This window comes from Mauremys reevesii, linkage group 9 (genome assembly GCF_016161935.1).
Source record: "Mauremys reevesii isolate NIE-2019 linkage group 9, ASM1616193v1, whole genome shotgun sequence".
Taxonomy (NCBI): Eukaryota; Metazoa; Chordata; order Testudines; family Geoemydidae; genus Mauremys; species Mauremys reevesii.
This window is the reverse complement of record NC_052631.1, coordinates 65,850,352-65,862,478: the sequence shown is the minus strand read 5'-3', so window position 1 is coordinate 65,862,478 and position 12,127 is coordinate 65,850,352. Positions and strand designations below refer to the sequence as shown.

Genomic DNA, 12,127 nt, shown 5'->3' with positions numbered 1-12,127 from the left:
GGTCTTCGCATTCCGTTTTTTGGAGCAAAGCTCCGAAAGCACAGAATCCTCGCCCCACACACCGATCAGATCCAAGAGTTCCCGGTCAGTCTATGCTGGGTCCCTCTTTCTATTCAGAGATTACATGAACTCCTCTGCTGGAGAGCTCTGCATCGCTGCCGGTGCTGCTGATCTCGCCCCGATGTCCAACCACGAAATGAGATTCTAACTGTCCAGACAGGAAAAGGAATTCAAATTTTCCCGGTGCTTTTCCTGTATGGCTGATCAGAACATCTGAGCTCGGACTGCTGTCCAGAGCGTCAACAGAGTGGTGCAGTGTGGGATAGCTCCCGGAGCTAGTAAGTTCGATTTGCATCCACACCTAGCCTAATTCGACATAGCCATGTCGAATTTAGCGCTACTCCCCTCGTCGGGGTGGAGTACCGAATTCGAACTAAAGAGCCCTCTAGGTCGAATTAAATGGCTTCCTGGTGTGGACGGGTGCGCGGTTAATTCGAATTAACGCTGCTAAATTCGAATTAAAGTCCTAGTGTGGACCAGGCCTTAGTGTGACTTATTTACACTACATACATGAGTCCTTGAAGAGAAGTGGTCACAAAGAACATACAGGCAAACCCTGTTTCAGGAATCATCAATGCCTGATTACTATGAGCAACACTGCCACAAGAATTGACCTTAGTTAGAGAGATTAGGGCAGCAAGCAAACTCTCATGCTGTTTGCATCAGCTTCCTCCCAAACATGCATCATAAAACTAACACAAATACAGCATTTCTTCAAAGACTGAACACGACCTGTGTGCTAAGAAAAAGAACATTTAAGACTATACAGGATACAATAGTGTGATTCCTACATAACAATGCATTTCATACATGAAACAGTGACACGCATCCAACAATCTGTTACTTTTAGCTTTATATTCGAGATCAGTAAGTGCTATCATTTCATACCTGAAGAGATTTTCTTTTCGCATCTGTGACATTATTAGCAATCTCATCAAAGCCCTGTTGAGAGACAACTGAGGAGAGTGAAGTTATTGTAAACACTTTTCCATTAATTGAAGGTTGACTAGAGAGATTAGCTCCTGGGGAAAAATAAAAATACATTTCAAATTTCTAAATACACCTCCACCCTGATATAACGCCATCCCCGATATAACGCCGAATTCGGATATAACGCAGTAAAGCAGCACTACGGGGGGGACGGGGCTGCGTGCTCCCGTGGATCAAATCAAGTTTGATGTAACACGGTTTCATCTATAACGCAGTAAGATTTTTTGGCTCCCGAGTACAGCGTTATATCAAGTAGAGGTGTATTATATATAGTAAATGTAATATTTGGGAGGGATAAAAAAAAGTTTACTGCATGAGTTTGGGATGAGTGTGTTACTCACAAGGGAGAAATCATTATTATTTATTTGTACAGTGAAACCCCACTATAACACGATGTTTGGGGTCCAAAAAATTCCATTGTGATAAATGTGGGGTCACGGTATAGCGGGGTTTCAAGCCGGTCAGTTTAAGTCAGTGGTCCCCAACTCGGTGCATTGATGTGTGCCACCTATTGCCTCGTGCCCCAAGTGCCTAGTGCCCAGCAGGGGAGAGAAGCCTTCTCTCCAAGCCGGAGAGAAGCCACGGCCCCGCGCCTGCTGGGGACAGAGCACCGCGCCCACAGCCCTGGAGTTCTCTGTCCCCAGCAGGCGCGGGGCCGCGGCTCCTCTTGAAGCCAGAGAGAAGCCGCAGCCCTGCACCTGTCGGGGACAGAGAGTACCGGCACCCGTGGCCTCGGAGTTGGGGCACATCAATGTCTCGGTGGGCGCCATGGTGTTGGGGACTACTGGTATTAGGCCTTAAAAGGGAGCCAACTTATGATCGCGTTATATAGGATTTTGTGTTATGGTGGTGCACGTTATTGCGAGGTTTGACTATATTGTAGTAGCTCATAGGAGCTTCCAGCCATGGTCCCTATGGTATTAGGTGCCGTGCTAACACAGAACAATGAGTGAGTTGTACAGAATATTTATATTTCACATGGAAATAAAATATCTGTACTAAACCATGCCATTTATTTTTTCATTTGTGAGACTTTGTCTCACTTTGCTTTAGGAAATATATTAATTTCTATGGAAACAAAGACATCAGAATTTAGCAACTTCCAAATACAATATAACATTAATTTTATAGTTGTTCAAAATTTATATCACGGTCATTGAAATACAAGAGTTTGTGATGGTTAAGAAAAGTGATACCTTAACATGTATCATGCTTTTGAATATTTATGCTGTGATATTTAAGGTAGATTTGGTAATATTAAGTGTGCACGAATGGGTTTCAAAATTGGGTTTCTAATGGAAACTTTGTTTCAACTGTACCTATGGTAGAGACTAACATCCTTCCATAATGGAGGGCCACTTACCAGAGGATGAAATGGGGAGTTTGCTAGTGCTGCTACTGACTGCTTCTTCACCGTGCTCCACAGAGGCAGAGATGGAAAGATCACCAATGGTGCTGCTGGTTGCTTGTAGGGAATACTCACCAGAGGCATATAAGGAAAGTTTGTCATTGATGCTGCTGCTTCTGGGCAAGGGGGACTGGCCTGAGGTGGAGAAGAAAAGGTTATTGCTTTGCTTACCTGGCCTGGAGCATCTACTGAAGGCAGAGAATGGACATTTGCTATTTCATTATTTCACTGTTTTATCAATATTTTCATCTAGAAAGAGGTTTTTCTATTAGGCAAGAAGGAAAGGTGAAGGACTTTTCTATGGTTTTCTATATATTATTGGGATTGGTGGTTACATTAACCCATTCATATATATAAAATAAAGGTAAACAGACTGTACACACAAAAACAAGGATATAAAGGGGTGCTTCATTTTGCAATTTCAACATTATTTTATTTTAATTTTTAGTATGGAATTTCCTCGGTATCTAAAAACAGAAATTCAACAAAATAAAGAAATTACTGGTACATTAATTTGGATTTATTTGATAGATAGCAATAAAAACCTCCATGCTGCACAGTATATGCACCCAGTGAAATTTATTCTACTGTAGAACACCAGCGGAAGGCTTATGTACCACTGAGTTTCCACTTACATTCTCAGGACTTAGGTAGTGCATAGACCTGGCACTGGCCATCCACACTCAGATTGCATTGTCATGGACATGAATAAGGGCCCTGCCTCTTTCCACATGTACCCTGTCTTAGTCCACAATCACTTTATCAGGAGGGTGGCTGGTCCTTTTAAGGGCATGCAGGGCCAGTGCTACCATTAAGGCGAACTAGGCGGTTGCCTAGGGCGCCAAGATTTGGGGGCACCAAAAAGCAGTGCCCCCAATTTTTTTTTACAGTGGTTCCTCCCTGAGCGCGCGGTTGCTGCTCCACTTCTCCTGCCTCCCAGGCTTGCAGCACCAATCAGCTGTTTGGCGCCGCAAGCCTGGGAGGCGGGAGAATTAGAGCGGGGGTGGCGTGCTCGAGGAGGACACGGAGCAGAGGTGAGCTGGGGTGGAGAACTGCCCCACAGCTCCCCGAGCCGAGGGGGTGGGGAGCTTCCGCGGGGGTGCCTTAGGGCAGGGGGGGAGCTGCCACAGCTGTTTGGCGCCGCAAGCCTGGGAGGCGGGAGAATTAGAGCAGGGGCGGCGTGCTCGGGGAGGACGCGGAGCAGAGGTGAGCTGGGGTGGAGAACTGCCGCACAGCTCCCCGAGCCGAGGGGGTGGGGAGCTTCCGCGGGGGTGCCTTAGGGCAGGGGAGGGAGCTGCCACAGCTGTTTGGCGCCGCAAGCCTGGGAGGCGGGAGAATTAGAGCGGGGGTGGCGTGCTCGAGGAGGACACGGAGCAGAGGTGAGCTGGGGTGGAGAACTGCCGCACAGCTCCCCGAGCCGAGGGGGTGGGGAGCTTCCGCGGGGGTGCCTTAGGGCAGGGGAGGGAGCTGCCACAGCTGTTTGGCGCCACAAGCCTGGGAGGCGGGAGAATTAGAGCGGGGGTGGCGTGCTCGAGGAGGACACGGAGCAGAGGTGAGCTGGGGTGGAGAACTGCCGCACAGCTCCCTGAGCCGAGGGGGTGGGGAGCTTCCGCGGGGGTGCCTTAGGGCAGGGGCGGGAGCTGCCACAGCTGTTTGGCGCCGCAAGCCTGGGAGGCGGGAGAATTAGAGCGGGGGCGGCATGCTCGGGGAGGACGCGGAGCAGAGGTGAGCTGGGGTGGGGTGGGGAGGTGCCGTGGGGCGCCTCAGGGTGGGGTGGGAGCTGTTGCAGGAGGGCGCCTCAGGGCGGGGAGCTGTCGCGGGGGGGGGGGTGCCACAGGGCGGAGGAGGGGCAGGGAGCTGCCGCAGGGCTTGGGGGGTGGGGCACAAGGTGGAAGTTTCACCTAGGGCAAGAAACTTCCTTGCACCGGCCCTGAGGGCATGTTAACACTTCCAGACATGCCCATGTTAGTTCTAATGGAGCTAACATGCTAACAGAGTGTAGCTGCGGTGGCAAAAGCAGCAGGAGGAGCTAGCTGCCCTGAGAATGTGCCTCTGATCTCGGATGGGTGCACACTCAGGACAACTAACTCCTCCTGCCGCTCAGGCTGTAACAGCTACACTCTGCTTTTAGTGGCTAGTTGGATCAGAGTTACTGTGGGTATGTCTCCTCGAGCTAAGAATCACACGCCCAGCTCAAAATGTAGACATACCCAGAGGGAACAGGTCCAGTTCACCCTGATGATTTAATTTTCTCCTGATGGGCCCTGACTGAGGGTATCCAGCAGTTGAGAAAGGGGAGCAGGTGAGAGTTGCCTAGGGAGAGCTGCATGAGACCAGACAGAGCAGTAGTTGTGAGCTGGCAGGGAGTGTTACTGCAGAGAGGGAATGGATGAGAGCTGTTGGGGGAGTGCTGCAGAAGTGAGCTGTTGGGGAGAACTGGTCCTGCTGTGCAGGAGGCTTGTATAGAGGACCCTAAGTGAAGGGGGAGAACCAGTTCAGTCAGGGCAGGCCAAGCCCAGGAAAAACAGGGTCAATTCCAGAGGTGAAAGTAAGCCGGTCCGGTCCGGCGCACCGGCAAGAGCCAGTACGCTGTGCTGGACTGCACCAGCTTCCACGGCGGGGATTTAAAGGGCTCAGAGCTCCCCGCGGCTGCGGGCAGCCCAGAGCCCTTTGAATCCCGGCCACAGCTCTGGCGGCCAGGCTGGGGCTAGGATTTAAAGGGCTCAGAGCTCCCCGCGGCTGCGGGCAGCCCAGAGCCCTTTGAATCCTGGCCGTGGCTGAGATTTAAAGGGCTCAGAGCTCCCTGCAGCTGTGGGCAGCCCAGAGCCCTTTGAATCCTGGCCGTGGCTGAGATTTAAAGGGCTCAGAGCTCCCTGCCACTGCAGGCAGCCCGGAGCCCTTTAAATCCCTGCCCCAGCCCCTCAAAGCTCAGGGTTCCCCCTGGCGGCCAGAGCCCCAGGCCCTTTAATTTGCCCCTGAGCCTTCTTCAGCTGGGAGCCCCTGGTTGATTTAAAGGCCCTGGGTCTCCCAGCCACAGCTGGTGCCCCAGGGCCTTTAAATCTTGAGAGGCCCCGCCTCTTCCGGGTGAGGCCATGCCCCCCTCAGGACTCCGGCAGTACCGGTAAGTCCTGTAAGTTACTTTCACCCCTGGTCAATTCTGGAGAGAAGTTCCCATGAGAAGGAGCTCAGCAGGGGTAGGACTTGCAGCTAAAGGGGGCCTGGTCAGCTGAACACTGCAGAGAGATCTCTCACCTCTCAACAGCTCTCACCAGTTCTCTCTTCACCAGCAGCTCTTAGCTACTGCTCTCTCTAGTCACAGGTGAACGAGGCCTCTGCCCTCCTAAAGAAGCCAGGCACCCTGTGACACACACACACATCACAAATGAGATCACACTCACCTTTTTAAGCACACATGTACAGAGCTAATCATATTTTGAATAGAATTATCATGCACCTACATATGGAAGCAGGCATTTACGGTGTTCTTTTTTTTTTCCAAAACTGATGGTGGATGTGGGTATGCAGGAGTAGCCCTGTTTACAAACAGGATAACCAGAGCTAACAACAGCCTACATCATTCATGGCACACCAAGCCACAGACCGTATGTATTTTACTAGATATTCCATTCATGTATAAGAAACTAATCCTACCAAACATGAGTACAAAGTGCTAATAAAACAGGCCATCAAGGCGGTATCAGACCCTAGATAAGAACCCATTTCTGATACTTGCCTACACAGCACTTGTCTCAACCTCTGCCCACCTGCACTTCCCAGTCAAGGTACTGAAATTCTCCATGTTGAATTGCCCAGTTTTAAAAATGTGGCTAATAATAATGTTTTGTATTTGCATACTGGTATTCCTTTTTCATTTGCATATCTCAAAGCATTGTGTAATGCAGGGGTCGGCAACCTTTCAGAAGCGGTGTGCCGAGTCTTCATTTATTCACTCTGATTTAAGGTTTCGCGTGCCAGTCATACATTTTAACGTTTTTAGAAGGTCTCTTTCTATAAGTCTATAATATATAACTAAACTACACCTCTACCCCAATATAACGCTGCCCTCAGGAGCCAAAAAATCTTACCGCGTTATAGGTGAAACCGTGTTATATTGAACTTGCTTTGATCCGCTGGAGCGTGCAGCCCCCCTCCCCCCGCCCCGTAGCGCTACTTTACCGCATTATATCCAAATTCGTGTTATATAGGGTCGAGGTAGAGGTTTATTGTTGTATGTAAAGTAAATAAGGTTTTTAAAATGTTTAAGAAGCTTCATTTAAAATTATATTAAAATGCAGAGCCCCCTAGATTGGTGGCCAGGACCCGGGCAGTGTGAGTGCCAGCTCGTGTGCTGCGTTTGGCACGCGTATCATAGGTTGCCTACCCCTGGTGTAATGTTAGGTATGAACAAAAAGCTCAGTTTTACAGACAGCAGTGCCAGGCATGTAGACATGATACATGTTTTCTTAGTTGCACTGTGGCCTACAGGATGAGATTTGCATAAGTCACATCAAACAGCTGGGTTCTACTTCCAATAATGCAAGATCCTACAAGCCTCAAGGCTTGTAAGACAATAGCTTATCTAAACTAATCAATGCCTAAAAAGCCTTAGCATAAGCAGCTAACCAAGAGTAACCTTAGATCATAAGATATCACAAGGTAGAATGCAGTAATGACTGAAGTGCTGACAAGTAATCAAAAAATGCCACTTATCAGCTTTAGATATTTTTGAATTAAGAACATCAGCAAATGTCCAACTTCAAGAATGCCATGGTAACTAATTGACATATATACTAATAAGCTTGAGGTAAAAGGCCAAGTAACCTCTAGGAGAAGGGCATTCAAACGTTAGTGGGGCGTGGAAGTCCTAATTAGGAAAAGTGGTTGAAACCCCTACCTAATATGAATTTGGTATAGTGGCATCAGTGTAACACCAGTCTCCCCGCCTGCCTTGGGAGATAGCAGGATAAAGACTAGAGTCCTGCAAATCTGCAGATATGCCTGGATCATTTTTGTGGATCGGATGCAGATACAAATTTTGTATCCATGCAGGGCTCTAATGACGAACACTGGGGGTGGTAAGGATGGCGACTAACACTTCAGGTTTTTCTGCAAATGATGATATGAGTATATGAATGCTCAAACACTGATTTTATCTTATTTCTATCTTCCTTGCTGATGTGAAGCTGTCTAAAGGGGAAGATGGCCGTCTACACTGATATGGTCACCACTTGTACAAAATTGTGATAAATCTTGTGAAGTATCATTGGAAAAGTTATAATCTGCTTATTATTATCTTGTTATAATGTGTGTATCGACATTGTCTGTGGAGTTATGAAATTTTGCTATATGTTTGTAACTCAAACATGCTGAGAGTCTGAGAAACATCCACAGGTTAGCTCTTCAGGAATAACAAAGGAACTGTAAACAAAAGCCTCTGCATGTCATTCCTGAAGACACCTCAAATGGCAGGTATGCAGAACGTGTAAACAAAAATTTGCAATGAAAGATTGATTGAAAAGCACGTATGCCATGGAACTGTCCAACCCCATGATCAGTGATGAGCTGCCAAATTTTTAACAACGGGTTCCCTCCTCCCTCCAAAATTTTAACAACGGGTTCCCTCCCCCCCCCCCCCTCCGTGGGTCCATCCAAACCCCCCCCATTCTTACAACACACACACACACCCCCCCCCCCCCCCCCCCCCCCCCCCCCCTCCCCTGCTGCCTGCCCCCCCCCCTCCCCTCCTCTCCTCTCTCTCCCCCCCCCCCCCCCCCCAACCCCCCCCCCTCTCTCTCTCCTCCCCTCTCTCCCCCCCCACACCCCCACCACCTCCTCCCCTCTTCCTGCTCTCCCCCCCCCCCCCCCCCCCCCCTGCCCCCTCCCCCCCCTGCCTCCCTCCTACCCCCCCCCCCCCCACCCCCCCCCCCCCCCCCTCCCCCCCCCCCCCCTGCCTGGGGCCTGGGGCCGGGACACGGCCCCACCGCCCGACCGCCGCGCGCGCCGCCCGCGGCCCCCGGCCCGACCGCGCCCGCCCCGGGCCCGGGCGGGCGGGGCGCGGCCGGGCCGGCCGGCCGGCGGGGGGGGCGCCGGGCCCGGGGCCGCCCCGGGCCGGCGGCCCGGGCGGCGGGCCGGCCCGCCCGGCCGCCGGGCCCGCCCGCCGGCCCGGCGGGCGGGCCCGGGCCCGCGGCCCGGGCCGCGCCGGGCGGGCCCCGGGGCCCGCCCCGGCGCCGGCCGCCCGGCGCCGCGCGGGCCCGGGCCGCCGGGCCCGGGCCGCGGGCCGGCGGGCGGCCCGCCGGGGCGGGGCCCGGCCCCGCGGCGCCCGGCCCGGCGGCGCGGCCGCCGGCGCCGGGCCGCCGGGCCGGCGGCCGGCCGGCGCCCGGCGGCCGCGGGCGCCCGGGCGGCCGCGCCCGGGGCGCCGGGGCCCGGCCGCGGGGCAGCGGGGCCCGGCTCCGGGGCTGGCCAGCCTCTGCCTCCTGCTCCCAGCCCCCCCTGCTCTCCTGCTGGCCCCTGCCTCCCCTGCCCTCCCCCCACCTTGCCTGCGCCATGCTGCTCGGGGAAGGAGGGGAGGGGAGAAGGAAGGGAGGAGAGGGGGAAGAAGGAGGAGGAGAGAGAGGAGGCAACAAGAGCGGCGCGAACAAAATTTACTAAATAAAATTTAACCAACAATTTAACAAAAAAAAAAACCTAACCTCAGCTCACCCCGCTGAACCCGACCTGAACCTGCCCATGATACAGCAAGGATTTTTCCAGCAAAAATGGTCAAGATATAAAAAGGGAGAACAAAGGGCCTTGGCCACCTCTTTCCTACCCCATCTCTGGGCTGGTGAATTCTGATGGGAAATTTTAAACAAAAGGACTGAGGTCCCCAAAACTATTTGGGCAACCCAGAGAGATTTACAGAAAACTAGCAGATTTAACATCCATGTTATCATTTTGGACTTACAAGCTCTAATTCATCTGTAAAGTATTTTACCTGCTTTAACCTCTAACTCTCATTTCTTTTTCTTAGCTAATAAATCTTAAGTTAGTTTACCAAATAAACTGGCTGACAGCATTGTCTTTGGTATGAGACCCTTAGCATCCATCCAATAAGTGACTTGCTCTTTGGGGCTGAAAGAAGCTAATGTGTGGTGATTTTTGGTTTTAATAACCTACCATCACAAAAGTCCAGTTTGTCTGGGTAGTAATATTGGGACTGTCTGTGGCTATATGGTAAGCTAGGGTAGTGATCCGGGAACACACATTTGTTGCAGGTTTGGTTAAATCTAATTACAGGATATACCAATGCTGAGGGAGTGTCTGCCCACTTCTTTGACAGTCTGACCTGCGAGTGGCCCTCTCAGCTCTGACCCATACCAGACACCATGACAGCTGGGTTGGAGTGTTTGTAACTTTGCTAACTGTGTTAAAACAACTATTGCAAATACAGACATTTCTTCCTAAGTATGAGTGTTGCAACCACGCACCTCGGGGTTGCCAACGTAACAATAATTCTAACAACACTGGGCCTGATCTTGGGTCTAGAACTTACCAAACATCAGAGTGTTAACTGAGAATTCCTAAGTAATCAATATAATTAATACAAAATCAATATATCAGGCAACATGTGAAGCGCACAGAATTAAGTCCAGCCCATTGAAAAAGCATGACTAAAACTCAGGACCACATGGCTCCCAGCACTTTGGTCCTTTCTCTACTTTAAAAGGGTGTATTGGTGGGGGGGAAATAGCAGTAACAGCAGGAGAATCTGTTTTACTAGACCTTGGGTTTCAAGTCACTAAGGGCTTGTCTACACAGCGCTGGAGTGCAAGCCAGAAGGTGCCAATTATAGAGGGCTTTAACGTATTGCGCCCTAGCTGCCCCATGTAGATCCTGCTGGCATGCTCTAAAAGATACCTAGTTTGCGTTGATGTAGTCCTGTTTCAAACAGTAACTAATCCAACTCCAAATGGATTCACACAAGGACTCCAAAATGCACCTGTCAAGCCTATTGATGGTCTCCCAGGCAAAGTTCCATTTCCAGCTGAGATACCATGTTTCAGAAAAGACTGAATGTTTTTAAATAGTAAAAAATGGCAAGTTTATTACGCTACATTCGTGTTGTCCTAGCAAACAGGGGAACCCTTGGTTGTTGAAAGTTTAAAAGGAAAAAGTACCCTCTAACACAAGCAAATGCTGGAAGCATTACACCCCAAAAGGCAGAAGTTTGGGGAAATTACAAATCATATAAAACTGGAGATATAATAGAAAGATCTGTGCAGCCTTCACAATAGCTTTAACAGCTCCAAGTATAATAGTACAGGAATATTAAACATCATGATGTAGCTGAGACAGCTTAACGCTTACCCAGTTCATGTTCCCTACTTGGCTTTTTGTCCAAAAGTTTCTCATCGATACCAGAGCATAAATATTTCTGCAAAATAAAATATGTAAAAGAAATGATGATGATGTTTATTAATTATGATGTTAATATGAATTTCATAACTTTCCCCCCTTCCTTACATCAGTCATGTAGAAACAGGATTCACGGGCCCTCAGAGCATAATCTCTAATTCCCTTTTACAAAGAATGTAAAGCACAAAAGAGTGGAATTTTCAAAAGCACTTAAGTCCCTTAGGAGCAATCACCAATTGAAAATCAATAGCGCTTGTGCTATAAAATCACTTAAGGGAGCCTCATTTTCAAAGCACCTGTCAAAACATCTTGAAAGCTAAAGTATGAGAGTTTTCATCTGTCAAATACTGGCAGTTCAAGCCCCAAGAATGGAAATCCTCTGAATGTTATTGACAAACCTGATCTCATTCTTTGAGAAGATGACAAGTTTCTTTGTCAAAGGTAACTGCATAGATATATTATACTTAAACTTAAATTTTTCTAAGGTGTGTGACTTAGTTCCACATAACATTCTGATTAAAAAATGAGCACTGTACAATACACAATATCATAAAGCACACATTAAATGGACTAAATTGGCTAACTGACAAATCTCAAAAAGTAATTGTCAATGGGGAATCATCACTGAATGGGGTGTTTCTAGTAGGGTTTCACAGCAATGGGTACTGGGCCCTATGTTGTTCAACATCATCATCCACAATCTGGAAAAAAATATAAAATCAGGGCTGATAAAAATTTGTGGATGACCCAAAAATTGGTGAAGTGGTAAATAACGAGGAGAGGACAGTCACATTGAGTGATCTGGATCACTTGGTAACTTGAACCCATTTAAACAAAATGTGTTTTAATACAGCCAAAAGCGAACATACATCTAGGAACAAGGAATGCAGTCTATACCTACAGAATGGAGGTACTCCGTACCCTGAAAAGCAGGGACTCTGAAAAGGATTTTCAACAACTGCAAACAAAGAGTAACTATTAATGGAATGATGTCAGATTTCACGGAGGTCTCAAGTGGGGTTCCAGAGGGATCTGTTCTGGGTTCGGTATTGTTTAACATCTTTATTAATTACCTGGGTACAGGAAGAGAGAGCATACTGATCACATTTTCATATGACACAAAGCTGCAGGGGGTGGCCAACCCTTTGGAGGACAGAGCTAAAATTCAAAGGGATCTTGATAAATTGGAGCACTGGGCTATAGACAACAAAATTAAATGTAACAAAGACAAATGTAAGGTGCTACACTTAGGGAAGAAAAACCAAATGCACAAAT

The 12,127-nt window shown here is 49.2% G+C and overlaps 1 protein-coding gene across 5 annotated transcripts in view; it reads right to left on the bottom strand.

Annotated features, from left to right (window-relative positions):
- The window catches only part of LOC120371746 (fibrous sheath-interacting protein 2-like), a 73,809-nt gene that overhangs the window by 38,344 nt on the left and 23,338 nt on the right, over positions 1 to 12,127 (bottom strand). For 4 of the 5 annotated variants that reach the window (XM_039487914.1, XM_039487918.1, XM_039487916.1 and 1 more), the window contains 3 exons: positions 10,805 to 10,871; positions 2,414 to 2,593; positions 949 to 1,082 (listed from right to left, as the gene is read on the bottom strand). In XM_039487914.1, the coding sequence (XP_039343848.1) occupies positions 949 to 1,082; positions 2,414 to 2,593; positions 10,805 to 10,871 (381 nt within the window). The remainder of the gene's footprint in view (positions 1 to 948; positions 1,083 to 2,413; positions 2,594 to 10,804; positions 10,872 to 12,127) is intronic. The other variant, XM_039487915.1, reaches the window with a different exon arrangement.